This window comes from Corvus kubaryi, unplaced genomic scaffold (assembly GCF_017639235.1).
Source record: "Corvus kubaryi isolate FWS band 111438036 unplaced genomic scaffold, C.kubaryi_AGA036_p1.0 split3-73, whole genome shotgun sequence".
Classification (NCBI taxonomy): domain Eukaryota; kingdom Metazoa; phylum Chordata; class Aves; order Passeriformes; family Corvidae; genus Corvus; species Corvus kubaryi.
Window position 1 is genome coordinate 626,196 of NW_024582091.1, and position 17,478 is coordinate 643,673.

Genomic DNA, 17,478 nt, shown 5'->3' on the forward strand with positions numbered 1-17,478 from the left:
TAATGGGAGAACAGAGACTGCTGATTCCATTACAGTTATCGCAGGGATTAAAACCAAAAGCTGACTGTGCAAAGCTGCAGAAAAGCACTGTGATCATGGACAACTTGAGATAAAATGGCAGATGAAATTCCATGTAGGATATCACGAAAATGATGGACATACTTATGTAAACTGGTAAGGTCTGTTAATGAATTAAAAAACAAACCATGAAGATGTCAGCTCCATACCCATTAAGGGGTCCAAAAAGCAACCAAATTATTTGAAAAGCCCTAGAAAACAAGCCAGAGCACACTTCAAAAAATGTGCGGTGAACCAGGATTTTTAATAACATGGGCAGTTTTTGTTCTCTCATCTTTGAAAGGATGAAGTAGACTTAGAAAAGTTGCAGGAAAGGGCAAAAACCAAAGAAAACTAAGAAAAGTTTCTTTATGAGAATCTGCAAACAGGCCTCTTCAAATTATATGTGTCTTTCTACTCTTCTTCCCTGCTTCCCTCCTTCCTCTGTATGGAGTCCTGTGTTTTTACCAAGACTTTCATAGCCTTCCCAGATAAACAAAGGGGTCAAAACACAAGCTGTTGGGATTTTCTCTTCTAACTCAGTTAGATGGAGGGCTTCTTCCATCTTCCCATATACGTTCTTCAAGGCAGGAAATGAATGCGGATTCACTGTACTAATATACAAAGGTGAAAAAAAAAATCCTTTGAGTTTTTCTACCTCTTTCCTGCATCACAACATTGTCAACAAGATCTTTACTGATTATCAGACATTGACTTCTCCAGTTTGAATGCAGAGACTGCTTTCAGTGCAGAGCTTCTCCATGAGCTAAGAACTGCAGTGGCACTCTCCCACCTGGAAGTTGCTTTCAGAACTGACTGTATACTCCTCCCACTTCACAGCTTATAGAAATCTCAGCTCTCTCTCTGCTTTTCCCTGATGGAGAGGTGGTACTACTCTTTAAGGATGTTTCACTCTTACCTCTCACATACAGGAAGTTGGACTTCATTTGAAAACTGGAGCACAGGTACTACAATTGCCAAGGGGTGCACATGCCCTGATTGCTTCATCTTAAAATTTACTTCTGACCAGTTTTGAGTCTGATGGAAAATCACTCCAACTTAAGAGATCTGTTAACGGATTCCCACTCATTTGAGTGGGACAGACACTCAGTTACCGAGAAACCCACTGCTTCAGTCCTTGGATCATACCTATCCAAAGACCTGTGCGATTCAGTTCAGGAGGAATGGGACTGATGGGCTGTGGGTGAGAAGCTGCCCTTTGTATAGGCTCTACAAAGACCTTCCACAAGGTGCAGATCAATACACTCCTAAGAACTTGTACACAAAAGCCTTTCCCTGCTAGAGATGATTTGTTTTTTACACTGTCTATAGAAGTGTCCAATTATACAGATTACACAGATTTCTCCTTTACTTGGATCCCTACAGCCTGAAGCACTCATCTTCATTAACTTAGTGTCACATATTTTTGTGAGCATCAGAAACCCAGTGGAAGGCTGAATGCAGCACTGTAGAAAGAAGATTGCTAGTCACTATAAAAATGCAAAGCACAACCAAGAGAGGGTGCTTTAATTTCAGATAGACAGCTGTAAAATTGCTTAGCAAAGATAGTTGGAAATTTGCTTGTACTTCTTCCCAATTGCAATGCAGAGGTGAATGGCTGTGTACTGATAAAGCCATCTGTCTTGTGGGTGCCTGGAGGAAGCCTCTGCACCAAAGCAATATTGCCAGTTTTACAGTTAATATCCTAGCGCACAATACTGTTGAACTGAGCTGGATTGCAGGCATTTCTGCTGCCTTAGGGCATCCCAGAGCACAGCATGCCCAGTTGTAATGACTCTTGTTCAAAAGCACAGGCTGCTGGATTGTGAAGGGGGATGAATAATGCTGTAGGGCGTAATGCACTGCCAGCACACCATTCCATGCACTGAGGTAATATTCAGGTCCATGGACTCAGATTTGAACCCAAAGAAGAACAACAACTGTCAGTAGAACGCTTTGACTGGCCAGAGTTTTCAGGTGGCATGCATATCCTGGAGTGCTGGTTTTGACTGGGGAAGGGTTAATTGCCAGTAGCTCCTGTAGGGCTGTTTTGGATTTGTGCTGAAAACAGGGTTGATAATTGTATTGGGTTTGTGTGGGGCCAGGTTTCAGTAGTGCAGGGGCTACAGCAGGGGCTTCTGTGAGAAGATGCCAGAAGCTTCCTCCATGTCCAGCAGAGCCAATGCCACACAGCTCCAAGGTGGACCCACTGCCAGCGAAGGCAGAGCCAATCACGAATGACAGTAACACCTCTGTGATAACATAGTTAAGAAGGCAAAAAAAAAGTTACATCTGTAGCACATCTGCAATTACAACCAGAGAAGAGCAGAGTGAAAATATGTGAGAGGGACAGCTCTGCAGACACCAAGGTCAGTGCAGAAGGAGGGGAGGAGGTCCTCCAGGCACCAAAGCTGGAATTCCTCTGCAGCCCATGGTGAGGCAGCTGTGTCCCTGCAGCCCATGGAGGATCCTCAGGGATGCAGAGATCCACATCCACCTGCAGCTCATGGAGAAGACCCACCCTGACTGAGCAGGTGGATGCCTGAGAGGAGGCTGTGACCCCATGGGAGGCCCAGGCTGGAGCAGGCTCCTGGCAGGGACCTGCAGACCTGTGGAGAGAGGAGCCCACGCTGGAGCAGGTTTGCTGGAGGGACTTGTGACCCCGTGGGGGACCCACACTGGAGCAGCCTGTTCCTGAGGAACTGCATCCCGTGGTAGAGTGACCCACACTGCAGCAGTTTGGGGAGGATTGTTGCCTATGGGATGGACTCATGCTGGAGAAGTTCACAGAGAACTCTCTCCTCTGGGAGGGACCCCACACTGGAGCAGGGGAAGGACTCCTCTCCCTGAGTGGCAGAAATAACCTGCGACCATAACCCCCATTCCCATCTCCCTGCACTGCTGGGGGAGGAGGCAGAGCTGGGAAGGAGAGAGGGCTGGGGGAAAGTGTTTTTAAGATTTATTTTACTTCTCATTATCCTGCTGATTTGTTTAGTAATAAATTCATTTAATATCCCCAAGTTGAGTCTCTTGCCTGTGATGGTATTTGATGAGCAATCTCTCCTGGTCCTTAACTCACAAACCCCTTGTTGTATTTTCTCTCCCCTGTCCAGCTGCAGAGGGGAGCAAGAGACAGGCTTTGGTGGGTGTCTGGAATACAGCTGGGGTCAACCCACTACAGTTATATGGGGATGTTTTCACTGTTGCCGAGCACTGCTCCAAAAATCAAGGCCTTTTCTGTTCCTCACCTCATCCCACCAGTGAGGTGGTTAGAGGTGCACAGAGAGTTGGGAGGGGACAGCTGACCCCAACTAATCCAGGGGATATCCAATCCCATATGGGGTCATGCTCAGTATGTAAAGCAGGGGGAAGAAGGAGGGGCCATCTGGAGTGATGGCGTTTGTCACTATTACATCTGAGGGAGCTCTGCTTCCCTGGGGATGGCTGAACACGTGTCTGCCTGTGATAAGGAAAGAATTTATTCTTTTGTTTTCCTTGTGCACGTGGCTTTTGCTTTACCTATTAAACTGTCCTTAAACTGTCACTTTTGCTCTTTTGATTCTCTCCTCTGTCCTGCTATCGGGGAGAGTGAGTGGCTGTGTGGTGAGTAGGAGCTGAATGTGGTTAAACCACAACATCTGGCTATTCACAAAGAATGACAGTTTATGGGGTCAGCAAGAAAAAAAGTGGCAAAGACTGGCCTAGTTTGGATTTCTAAAAGATAGTTTTATGGTTTTGTATAATTTTAGGCTTTTTTATTTGGTTAGCTTCACGCTAAATACTATTCAAGAGACTGCTGTACAAAGCAACTATGATTGCAGGACACCAGTAATTCCTATGATCAGCCTTGGACAACTGGAGCTGCACCAAGGTTGACAGAGTGGTCCCATAGTTGCTATTCAAATGACAAATGATCCTCTTGGAAATACTTGCTCAATGTCATTTCATCTTTGTGACTTATCTCCCAAGTTTTCCACTGCTCTCATTTGAAAATGCAAGTCTCAGGTTACCCACGAGAATGCTGTCAAGCACAGAGCAGAACAGGTCTGTGGGTCACCATCGCAACCTACAAGGGAAAAGCTACACTTTTGTCTCCTTCCCTCCTGTTCACACCACTTCAGTAAGCCACTGTTGCCAGCTGCTTCCTAGGATCTGCCCATGTTCAAATTCTCACTCTGTGGTACCTGCAAGGTTGATTTGAGATCACTTTTCACTTTGCAAGGCCTTGCAAATTAGGGAAAAAGTTGATGGAGAGCAGACTTTTAGAAACACAACAGTCAGCAAAGTCTTTGTGCTTCAGGTAGCCTGACAAGGACACCTGAACTGTTTTTGACTTGATATTGAACTTCGATGTTTTTTGCTTATGCATAAAGGAATCAGACTGATAGAAAGGATAGCACCAGGACATTTTGACAGAAACACTGCCTTTTTTCCCCCAAGACTTCCAGTGCAGGGGAGAGTTAAGGAAACCTTTGGAATCCTGCAAAATGTTCTGTATTAGCAGTGAGCCAGATCCTCGGAGCTGAAGGCTCTGTGTTGTTTGTCTGAAGGGGCTTATACAGCCACAGTTCAATTAATATTTCTGATGAATCCTCAGATTGATCTTATCTTAGGGTTTAGATACCTCATGCTGATGCTGACAGTTAACGTGCCTGTGCTGCAGCCTAGAAATCCGCTCAGAGAACTGGTTCTGTAAGAAACTGAAAATTTACATATCCCACTATAAAACTGTGAAGGCGACTTTGCAAGCAAACTTCCACATCTCAAACCAGTTTTATTCATCACCAGTTAATGAACTTGTTGCAGGGATCTTTCTTCAACTACCAGATGGAAGAAACGCAACACAACAGATAATACAAACAATAGACACCTTTGCAACTAAAACTATGGATCACATCTTGCAGGAAAAGAAAAAAATATGAATTTTCCCTTGATGCTTAAAAATAAAGAATCTTACACAACAATCATTCTTAACTAATGCAAATCATTCCCTGCAGAGCAACAAATTGAAAACACCTAAGATAAATTTGAAAGCCTATTTACTTTGAATACTTTTCAATTGTTCTGCTTCCCCCTAAACATATTTTAAAACACAATTTTAGAGGGTCTTTTGTACAGTGTCTTTAGTTTGGATTCTTATCCTCATCTGAAAAACATTAAAGCTTGTTTTTGTAGAAAACTGAGGAAATACTTGTTGACAACTATTATACCCAGTGCCTCATGACTTTCTGATCAAAACATAAAGAGCATATAATACAATAAATACATGTCAAATACAGTAGAAATCCACTAGATTATTTCAGTCTCCAAAAAGAAGGTACAGACAGGGAATCATGACTGAATAATGTTATTTCTCTTTGAATCCCATAAAGATTAATACTAGAACTTGACATGTTCAGCATTTTTACCAATAATCTGGAAGAAAACGTCATCATTGCTGGTAAAATTTGCAGATGTCACCAAGATTAGCAGATAGTCAATACTAATGGAAGCAGTACAGGCACACAAAAGGATCCATAATTTACTAATCTAGACATAGTAAAAAAAATTGAAGTTAATTCGGCCAAACAGAAAGACAAGCATTTACCAACATTAAGTATGGAACCAATGACTAAATCCTGAAAGCAATAAATTTCAAGAGTACTTGTCTACTATTAAAAATAATTCAACATGGACCTCCTATACAATCCTATGGCAAGAAGTTGATCCAAAACCAATGAAACAGTGAGTACAAAAGTTGGCACTGTTGAGATTTTAAATGAATGCTAAGTTTCTATGTCCAGTTCCAGCAGACTTGTTTCCTAAAGGGTGGGAAAAAAATGGAGAGAATGCATGAGAGAGACACAAAACCAAGTTGGAGGCTATAGAAAATGCCTTAAATCAAATAGTTTAAAGAGATAATACTTAGGGTGTCAAAAAGAAGGTTGCCTTGTAGCTTGATTACAGTGTTCAAAAACTTTCACAGACAGAAAACAGTGGCTAGTGAGGGACTACTTAATGTAGTGAAGAAAAGCACACCAAGAACTAATGGCTGAAAGATAAATCTAGACAAATTCAAATTTAAAATAAGGCACATGATTCTAAGCATGAAAGTGATTGAGTACTGGAATAAATGACTAAAGAAGGGGCTAAGTCTTCATTCCTTGACATCTTTAAATCAAGCTGGCCTGTCTCTGAACATGACTTGCTTTAGAAAAAACCACAAATTGTGCTTTTGTCAGACTGGTCTTTACCCTGAAGTAAAGGGAAAATTTATGACGAGGCATCTAGATGGGGTCAGAGAAGATAATCTCATGTCCTTTTCAGTCTTACCTTCCATGAATCTATCAATTTACTGAATGAGTAAAGAGAAAAAATGTTCTGACTGATTTTTGCCATCTGGATAACAACATGATCCATAGCAGATTGTAAATCACACAGTAATAATATATGTCAGAAGCCATGGAGATGAATATATTCTTGCAATGCTTTCTAATTTAGAAATTTAGAGTTATTTAATATTTTACACATTAATTTTATTCTGCGTAATTGAATTAAGGTGAAAGGGTTAAGCAGACAGGCTAAATGAAACACTGTGCCATGTACTTAGTTTAATGTGGTTGGAAAAATCAATGAACTTTGGTCTGTCAGAGTGCAATCACAGATTTAATTGAATAACATGTCAAGTATTTTAAACTGTTTACCAATGTAAATAGAATCCAGCACTATAGTCATGGTAATAAGCCAAACAGCTTTCCCTGAATTCCAATCAGATTTGAACATGACCTTCATTTTAAGCTCCCACATCCCAGACAGAGATCAAACAGCTATCATTATGTCTACAGAGTTCAGTGATTACACCTGTGATTCTGAAGAAAAACATATTTGGTATTGATTCCTTCTGTAGAATCTAGGTAGTGGCTGATCAATGTGGTATTCCTAGCACATTTATTCCTTTGCACATTTATAGTCACTTCCACTTGATTATTGTCACTGGGAGGAGGAATGAATCACATAGCAAGCTTTTACTGAGTCCACCTGGGAAATGGTAGAGGCTGCTTTGTGCATGATCACATGAAGGGAACAAGAAGAACAGGAGGAGCATCTCCTCAGTTTATGCTGGGTGAATTCCAGGCACAGCTTTACAACAGCTCCTTACTCTTTTTCTCCTTTTCCTTTTTACCACTCCCAAGCAGTAGCTTCACAAAAGAAGCCATGAAAACATCAAGGAGAGGGGGTCACAGCCCCGTGCAACCTGAAAGAGCTTGCCACTGCCAGACCAGCACCAGGAGCAAGTGATGTTTTGGTCATGCAACACACACATTCCTGTCCTTTTCTCAGATGCAGTAAATGACCTTTTTTCATTTCTTTTTTCTTTCTTTTTTTTTTTAACAAGATCCAGATGTCTGCAATGCAGATGTTTTCATGACTTACCTATTTATGCTTCCATACCAATCAACATAAAGCCCTAAATTATCCCATTGGTACCACTGTTCCAATTCTAAAATAGATATCTAGCAGCAGTCAGTTATATCAGGCTATTTAATCCCAGGGATTAGAAAGTTCTTTAGGATAGGCAGCTCAGATGGTAAAAGCTATAGTGCAGACATCTGAAGTCAGGAGAAACAAATCCCACCCTGCATGCCTCCAAGCTCTCCTTAGCCAGCTGCAGAAGAACATTGCCTCCAAACTGATCACATGTGCAATGTAAAATTATGACGCCACTTTAAACTATCAGCAGCCTTGCCCACATATTCAAGCATGTTCTCCATTGTGGATAGGCCTATTACATTTCCTGAGCACACTGCCATCTCAGATGTGATAGCAACTGGCTGTACTGGTGCTGTGCAGCAAGGCAAATCCTGCATCAAACTGCTACTCATTTAGGAAAGGAGAAAACAGGGGTGAAAACAGAGAGATTGATGTGGGAGGACACAGACAATAAGGCAACATTGGTCACCATAGTAGGCAGTTGTCCTAGCACCATACTGACCAGGCTGTGGCCAAGGTTTTGGCAAGGATCACAGCAAAAGAGAGCTTTAAAGAAGGAAGGGAAGACAATGGAAAGATTGCACTGTAGACTTGCATACTGCAAGTATGGCAAATGGGTGATGGAAGTTAATACCAGAGGCTGAAAGGGATGGAGGAATCATCTGTGCACTGAATGAGGGATGAAGAAGACTGGCAAAGATCTTGAAAGTGAAGAAGGCAGCCTCTACTTGATACAACCTATAGCTGCCTGGAGTTAATGCAAGAAAAGTAAGTATTGAACCAAAGATTCTTTCGTTCTGTTTTAGTGTACTCCTCTTCAATCTTAGATTACACTTCTTTTTTGTCCATTATGTATCCTAAAACAGGATGCAGCCTTGCAGTAAGAATATAAAAGAGAACTACAGCTTGCTTATACACTTTACCAGAGTATGGAGCTCATTAAAATGACTACATACTATTAATTCTATAAAGTTAAGCATTCAACTTGGAGAACATCCTTATTAAAGCTATATATTTGACCTTCACTAACTATGGTGCATATGCAGTTTCAAATAATCATAGAATATATAGTTTTTTCCTAGATTCTTAGAGATAGTAAACACATACAGCATCTAAATTTCTGCTTTTTTTTTAAATACATATGTCCCCCCTCGCCTTAGTCCTGCATACATCTAACAGTTTAAAACAAACAAAATTTACTCAGATGCACTGCAGTGAATAAAGCAGTAAAGAGTAAAACTTAATTAGCTGCATAAACATGTGCAATACAGCCCTCCTTAGGAGCGAGCAATCCAGGGCTGAAACAATTAACTACAAAACCTGCATAGCTATAACCTGAGGTTTCCCTAAATATTAAATATGTTTTCCCAATCATACAGATTGCCATCTTTTGCACTACCTCTCTCTTATTATGCCCAATGTGTAGCATATTGTACATGCATAACACACTCTTTCCACTCTACGTCTGTGGAATGGTTTTATGTTATACATGGTATTACTGGGTGAAATAAGTTTTCTTTGGTGAAAGACAGCTTAAAAATCTTCTGCCTTCATGCTGCCATTTGTTTGTTTGTTTTTTTTGGTTTGCTTTTGTTGTTGTTGGTTTTCTTTCTTGTTTTTTTTTTTTTTTTAAAGTTTTTCCCCCCCCCCAGATGTCATTTCAGACATTCAGCCTATTGAACAGTAACTCCCTACACTGGTGCAGGAGAGAAAAGCCAGCTGTCATAGAAAACACATTAAGGAATTTATAACTCTACATGATTGTAAAGCACTACATAAAATATTGCACCAATTACAAAGCAGTAAAAATCTGTAACATTAGAGATTGATTCCCATATTACATTTCCACAAAAGAGAAAAATTAAGGTCTTACAGGCAATTTTAAGAATAAAACATGTACCTATATATAGAGATAATGGCTTTGAACTCATACCCTTGCATACAAGTGACCAGCTTATTCACTACTACAGATGCTTTAAATGACTTCAGCCTCTGTGGTCTTCCTTGTACATGCAGGTAAGGGACCACTGCCTCTCAGAGCCTGATTTCTCTCCCACTGTGCTGCTGCTCCTTACTTACGGTGCATTGTTCAATTATGTAAACTAGAAAGTTAACCTGTGAAGACACATCCATGTTACATTCCAGTTGATCCTTAAATTTTTCCTACTCTTGGAGTCTAAAATTTTAAAGTTCTGTCTTCATGGAAGTTTGAAATATGCTAATAATAGTGTGTGTACAGTTTAGCCAGAAGTATTCTGATGCAAAATCCACTTCAAAAACTCTTCCATGTTTCAGAAATTCCACACGATGCAGCACATTCATTAAACTGAATGATGCTGAAGAAGCAAAAATTCAAGGGCATCTCCTTTGCCATTTATAAGTTTAGCATGAAAATCTAAAGGGATAAATGTTTCATTGCTATGTTGAAGGAGCCATGTATAGTGAAATAAGAAACAGTGTTCACTAGTGGATATTAATTTAAATTTTTCCGGTTTTGTATCTCAGCCACATTGTTATACCACTGCTCAAATAAACTTGAAAAGGTGTAAGATTGAGCACAATTTCTTTTAGAGAAGCAGTGCAGGAAAGTGACCAGGTATTAAAATTGTGACGTATGAAATCTTTTTGACTTCAAATAGGATGTCAAATATGGAACCCCTGCCATTTTTAGTACATTGCCTAATTTAAACTATGAGTAATGTCCATTTCTTTTGCTTTTAAACTAGATCTTTCTGCTATGTTCTTTTGTGCATTGCTTTGATGTGTCCTCAGGCATGTTGCAGTTCAGCACACCATTGTCTGGCACATTTGTTTCAGAAACAAATACACTCTTATTCAATTGCATTTATCTACAATGACGATCTACAATTTTTCTGCTTGAATTTGGTCCAATTTTCTAAACTCTTTAGCATACTTTATCCTCTTCATAATCCCTGTTAGTGCAAGAGTGGCAGGTTTGGTAGGTGTAAGACTCAGCTCCTATCACAGGTCATTTGCAAAGACATCAGATATCACTGAGTAACTGGCTATGCTCAGAAACTGCTCCTGGGCTTGATTAGCTGGGGCCAGCTGATTTCTCCACAGAAAATAAGGCTCTTACAGTGCTAAAAGCAAAGGGAAAAAAAGAAAGACCAAAAGTAATCTTTTCTCCATTATTACCTGATTCAAGAAAAGTACATTTTTGACCTGCAAACTTTTACTCACTGGAATAGTACAAAATTTTACCCTGCTTGAGCAGTGAGGCTGGACCAGGTAACCCCACTGTGGTCCCTTCCAATCTTACCCATTCTGTGATTCTGTGAAAATATTTCTGTTCGGCAAAGATATCAAAATCGGCTCATCTATATGCAGCTATTCAAAATTCAGTTGAATTTTAAAAATCACTTTAATATTGAGCAACCTGGTCTAGTGGAAGGTACCCCTGACCATGGCAGGGGGGCTGGAACTTGATGATCTTTATGTCACTTCTAACTCAAGTCATTGTATGATTATGAGAAATGGCCAAGCACTGAAAGAGAAGTAATAAATAAGAGAAATTAAAGCAATAAACGAAGCTGTGACGCAAGTGCATGAGTGCTTGTGAGACGAGTGTGTGAACGTGTGGTAGTGTGTTCCAGGCTGGACTAGCTGGTGTCCAGGAGAGCCACAGAGCAGGCATGAGGGCCCAGGGTCCGGGCAGGGATAGGAGAGTGGCGGTCCTGCTATTCAAGGGATCAAAGGGCTGCACAATCAGCCACATGAGCATTGTGTGAGTGTGTGTGTGTGTGTGTCTCCCTGAGCTGTGTGCTTAAGCATTGCTACTGTTTGAACTTAGAAACGTGGAAACTGGAGTCATCTACACTGACATCCAGATCTCTGGATACACCAACCTGGGATCCAGAGGACAAGTAGGAGGAATCACCAGGTCCTGGGGTCTACCCAAGGCAGCAGCCTTATCTCTCAGCACAGTCACTCAAGTATCAGGAAATGCAGACAGTACAGTTATTTTTGTGGTCCTAGTTTGATCTCTTTTGTACTTGTGTTTCAAAAGTCTGTCTTTAATTACATGACCTCATTTATTTTTTTCATATTCAGTGTTTAGGACAGATGATGTTTACCTAATGAGTGTCTGTGCATCCTTTTTTGCAGTTCCTAGGCCTCATTTACTGTGTGACATTCAAACCTTAAAGTGAGGATGAAGTGACTCATTTCCCATGAGTCAGTTAAGAGAGTAGCTAGGTGCTTCACATTCAAGTCATGTTTTCTTCTTTCTCCAGATGTGGGACTGAAGCACAGAGGATCTCAGTGAAAAGTCATAGCTACAGTTCAATGCCTATGTGTTAGCAATTTAGGGGCATTAAAACAGGGAACACACTGCTAGTTTCCCCTCTGCAAAGGCTGGTTTATAGACCTTTCCTAGCAGATACAGACCAAACTCAAGTTCTTCAGAACTGCACTTATTGCTCAGCAATAAGACTGGTTTTTCTGCACCTGCAGTCATTTGGTGTATTACCAAACCCCTTTTAATTTCTTCAATTAATGAGAAAGAGGTATGACTGTATTTTTATTACAAATTCTGAGCATCACTAAACCAATGCCTTGCAACAGGATGTATCAGGCAATATAATAAAACAGAAAAAACAAAGCAAAAAAACCCATGCAATGTTTATATAGTCTCATCAGTAGTACATCTCCAAGCACATCTTGGGGGAATTAAATATGTTGCCACTATCTTACTAATGACAAAACTAACACACCTATGCATAAAACATGGTTTGCTCTGTATCACTTATCCGATGAATGATACAGTGGAGAGAAGAGCCTCTCACAAAGCACTTTTATCTTCACGATTCCGAAACATTTTACAACCATGGATATTACTTACTGTAGTATCTACACTTGGTTAAATTAAATAGCAGAAATATTACACAGTAGTAGACAGATTACACAGTAATCAGGGAGAGAGAACCCAGTCCCATAACTCTGCAGTCAGTGAAACCTGCTGGATTGTAACAGGCTGAGCCATGGAGTAGTTCTGAAAATGCCATCCAAGTTTCTGCATAACTGCAAACAGGACCTACATGACCCACATGTAGAAACATATCTATTTCGACAATTTAGCAGTTTATTCAGCAAAAATACATTCCTCAGACATTTTGTTGCTTAGGTTTAAATATAAAAAAATATACTTCTGTTTTCCAGACAAGCAGACATACAAAAAAAGTCAAGAAATATAACTTCCAGAGAGGAATGATAAATTTACAAACAAAAAAAAATAATACTATACTTCTAAAACAAAATACCTGATAGAGACTTTATCATTCCAGTTAAGTTATCCTATCCTATCCACTTATCCTAAAGTGAAATGTACATATTAATGCAGCTGAAGACTCAGGCCACACTCTTTACCAACCAATCACAAAAGTCCCATTGTAGTTATACCTTTATTGTCTTCTGGAGTTTATAACACAGAAAAGTAATTCATTTACCTGAAGGTGTAGAATGCGTATTGACACTGCTCTTCCTGAACAATTGCTACTTGATTAAGAGTTTGTATATTAAATTTTAATCCTGTGCATATGGGCACAGGGGCAAGGCTTTATTTCCTGTTCTTCACAGGAAGGATATCTGTAATCCAGTAGTGAAACAGAGATGCGGCTACCTTGGCATGATCTGAAAACAAAGAAAACACATTCCTCCTGAAATACCTCCATGACATTTCTGAACACTAAGAAAAAGACTTACATCTGCTTCCATTCAATATTAACATTTCAGAAAGACCAATACAGATACTGGAGCTTGAAGACTAATACATATGAATTTCTACATAAGCAGGTGCATTTTATTTTAGGAGGTCAGTCATTTGTATGAGAAACAATTTTGTTCATAAACTTCGAAATTTCCTATTTGTTATGATTCAATAATTCAGAAAAAAATGTAATTGAAATGACATGATCATATGGGCAAGGCTTCTTTCTGTCTGGAGAGTAATTTCGCACATCATCATTTAACTTACAGTAGTACCTAGAAGCCCCAGTTGAGAATGAGTCATATCATACAGATAGCTGCATTAAAGCCTCAAAATGCTACAGCTTCTGTCTAAATTCAGAGATTACCTACATGACTTCATTGATTTTTAATGATAGGACTTTGTGCAGTACTTATCACATAATAATCATATTTAAGATGATTCTATAACATTATGCTAATACAGTTTTCAAATTTCTTTTCCTTTTCTTTGAATGCTCATTCATTCAAAAAAAAGAAATGTAAATGTCATCATTTTAAGTCCTCTGTATATCCAGCCTCTGCATTGTTGGCACACAGTAAGTGTATTAATTCTGGTCTGCAAAATGTACCTCCCCCTGCAACGAAGACTTATATAAATGACAATTCTCCAAAAAAAGGCAGTTAGAAGAAGCTTCTAGCTCTGCCATGAGTGATAATTTCCTAGGCAACAAGGGAAGAGTATGTTTGAGATTTGAACCTAACCAACAAAGGGAAAATATTAATATATAATAGAATGAAGCTGATGAGTAGAAGTTCATAAATGAGTTCATAAATTAGGAGATAATGACTTTTTTTTTAATTAGGCGATCACCTATGCTTTAATAATTGATGTGAAATGGGAATTAAGTAGCTCTCATTTCAAAAGCTAGTTGCCAACCACCAAAGGGAGCATTACTTCCAGTCACAGCTCTTTTCCTTTGCCCACTGCACTGTGGAGGATCATGAAGGTCTCTGGCTTCCTTTTGCTAACAGCCACAGACTTTAACAGAGACCAGCAAAGCCCCCATCATGAGAAATCCATGTCTATGTGACTTCTGAGCATTCTCTTCCCTGCACTTACAGAAGATTTTAGGTAGAGGTAAGTACTTTTTGTTAAAGACTACAAAATAAATTGAAATAGTAATAGGGCATCCTCTACAGACTGAGAACAATGACACTCTAATAACCACGTTCATATGAACACTCTTGACTAACCTCAACTATGATCACTCATGTACAAGGTCAAACGTAACTTGATGGAGTAATCTGAAGCACAAAGTACAAGGTAAGTTGATGGAGGATGACAACTAAACAGTACAAACAGTACCACAGAGATTTTCTTAAGTATTTTTTCTCATTTAAAGGAAATGTTAAAAGATAACAACTACTGTTGATAATTTTTGTGTCTGAATCTCCTTAGCATTTCCTTTTCCTGCAAAATTTATCAGACCCTACCACCACCCTTGTTAGGCCTTTATTTGATATGACTTCAAATAGTGGGATCTAAGAGCTTAAGACAAAACAGAAATTTATTTCTTTTTTCTTTTGGATGCACTGTGATTTCCAGTCTGAGTAACATGCTAAGAGATGAAAAGGAGATACCAAATCATGGTATTGAACCAGTGGTTTTCAATTTGTAGTCTGCTGACCTTGAGCAGCCCATGGCTTTATTCTAAAGCACATTTATCATCAATAGGCATAAGCTTTACCAAGTGGGACTTGGTAACCCCAATGGAAAGTTGGATGAAACCATAACATACCCATATGAGGAAATAAAAGACATAATGGTATGTATAATTTGTAAATTTTATTAATGGAGAATGTGCACTTATATGAAGAGACGCATCACTTCTCATTTTTTTCTTACGCTTCCCTTCCTGGAATTAAACATAAAACTGAACAAAACATAGCACCCATCTTTACATCTTTGATGATGGCATCTTAAGTAGAATCATAACCATGGGAAAAACAGTTAACATACTGCTTCTTGAAATACAGGGAATAAACGTTTATTTTGTTATAAATAATACATGTTCCTAAAATCAAGTTTTTTATCATGTTAATAAGGAATGGCCTTTCCTTCCAGTACATCACACCCCAGTAAAAATAAAGAGAAAAAAGACAAGATAGTAAGACAAAGTCATAAAAAAATTAGAGATTACTATTATGTACTGTGCATTTTTACCTTCATAAACAGCCTTAACTTGTCTTTCTATAATAAGAACTTGAATTTGTTAAGACAACAGGCTTTTGTAATAACTCTTACCACCTGTTCACTGGGAGTGAAAACTAAAATGTAAAAAACCCACACTGGACAGTATGACCTGATTTTGAGCCAAATGTAGGGAAAAAGAAGTATAATTAAAGGCATAATTCAAAGTAAAATTTCAGACCATTATGTTTTCATTCACTCAATTTCCTGACTTACAAATAGAATGTATTTGTTAAAGTCTGCTGAGGAAAATTAATGACTAGCAGGTGCTTAATTATCCTTTAATAATTTATAAGAATCTATTTTACTCTTTCTTATGTTGTTGTACCTCATGAATATCAAATTAACTACTATGGTTACACCACTGTGAACTTGGAATGAGATTAGAATTGAGCCCAGAGTGACAGCAGTTACTAGGGAAAAAAATCAACTGGAAGAGTAAACAATTCCAGGCTGTACCGGTAGAAACATTAATGAATTTTAAAAATCACTCAGTAAACTGTCTTTTGCTTTTTCCAGTGATGAATACATACATTGGAAAATTAGGGGTTTTAATTTGCTTCTGTTTTCTCTCTTCAGTCTGACATTTCTGCTATACAAAAGTAAACAGAGCAACTTGTCTCAAGGCTGCAAATCCCAACAGAACTCCAACTGTATTGTATAAAAGTTAGATAAGGCCTGTAAAGAGTATCATGAATGTTGTCACTTCAATTCCATTTGGATTTAATCAATAGAAGCTTAATTAGTTCATTCATAAAGGGCCAATACCATTTTCATCATTCCTGTTGAGCTCTACTTGGTTTGCACACATGTATTACATCCAATGAGACAATGTGATTATAATTAAGATCAGAGATTGTAGGCTTGAAATGCACAGAAGGATTTCATTCCATGTATATGTGGATACTTCACATCCATCAGAACCTTAAGGGTTGTCATACTGCACATCTACCCTTAAAAGAAGACATACGTACTTCTCTAAGAGTGTCCTTTTCAAAATGTATCGGCTCTGAACTCCATAGGCAGGAATTCTCTTTTTTCTCTGTCCAACACATGGCATTCAAGAGGCTTCAGTCTTGATGAGGATCTTTAGCCACTGTCATGCTGTAAATCATTTAATGAACTTACAAGCAGATGTCTCTTCTTTGAATGCTGTTGCTAAGCCTCTGGTGGCTATGATCTTAATTACACTGTTACCACACTACTATCATCTCTGCTGTTACTCTTCAAAAGACTTAGAGCGCAGTCTGAAACGGTTGAGATTCTCTTATGCCACAGCCAAGTGCTCTCAACTCTGATTAAATTCTTTGGGAGGCAAGAAAATGCAGCACATCTTGTAGATTTCTGTCTGGTGCTGCAACACAAGTTCTAATGACTAGTAGCAACGAGTGTTTAAATGAAGACTACATGGAAAATGAATCATTATACCTTATGTGGACTACATGTGGATCCCACGTTCACTTAAGAACTACTAACCTTACAAGAAGAGATTCTACTAAAATTATAGGGGTGATACTAAAGAACAGAAGGAGCCTGTGCCTCAGGCATGAAAAGATTTAGTAACACAGTAATTTTTCTTTTTATTAATGACTTCAGGATATTGTTTGTTATAAAGAGTAACTTTAAATTTTTACATTATCAACAGTATTTTTTAGAAACTTAAACAGATGTTTAGATTTAAACAAAACCAAAACTGTACATCAAAATTTAGCTTGCAAAGTCTGTGTATTAAAGAAGCCACGTGATGACCAAGAAGAAATAAAATAATGGGTTTTATTGATTCTTATGCATGTAAAATGAATCCTTAACTGGAGGAATAAAATCTCCAAGATAAACAAGTTAATTGCTTCAATTTAAAAAGTCTACCAAGGGAATGTATTAAAAATATGCTTTAAATATGATTACATCTTAAAACATTTCAGATTTTAAAAATATTAGGTTAAACCTCTGAATCATCTTGTATTCTGTAGTTGCTGTAAAGTGAGAAAAGC

At 38.8% G+C, this 17,478-nt stretch overlaps 1 protein-coding gene across 8 annotated transcripts in view; it reads right to left on the reverse strand.

Moving 5' to 3' along the window:
- The window catches only part of ERICH1 (glutamate rich 1), a 96,906-nt gene that overhangs the window by 13,920 nt on the left and 65,508 nt on the right, over positions 1-17,478 (reverse strand). For 4 of the 8 annotated variants that reach the window (XM_042016219.1, XM_042016213.1, XM_042016214.1 and 1 more), the window contains one exon: positions 12,996-13,179. In XM_042016219.1, coding sequence (XP_041872153.1) covers positions 13,106-13,179 — 74 coding nt within the window. In that variant the 3' untranslated portion in view covers positions 12,996-13,105. The other 4 variants (XM_042016218.1, XM_042016215.1, XM_042016217.1 and 1 more) reach the window with 4 other exon arrangements.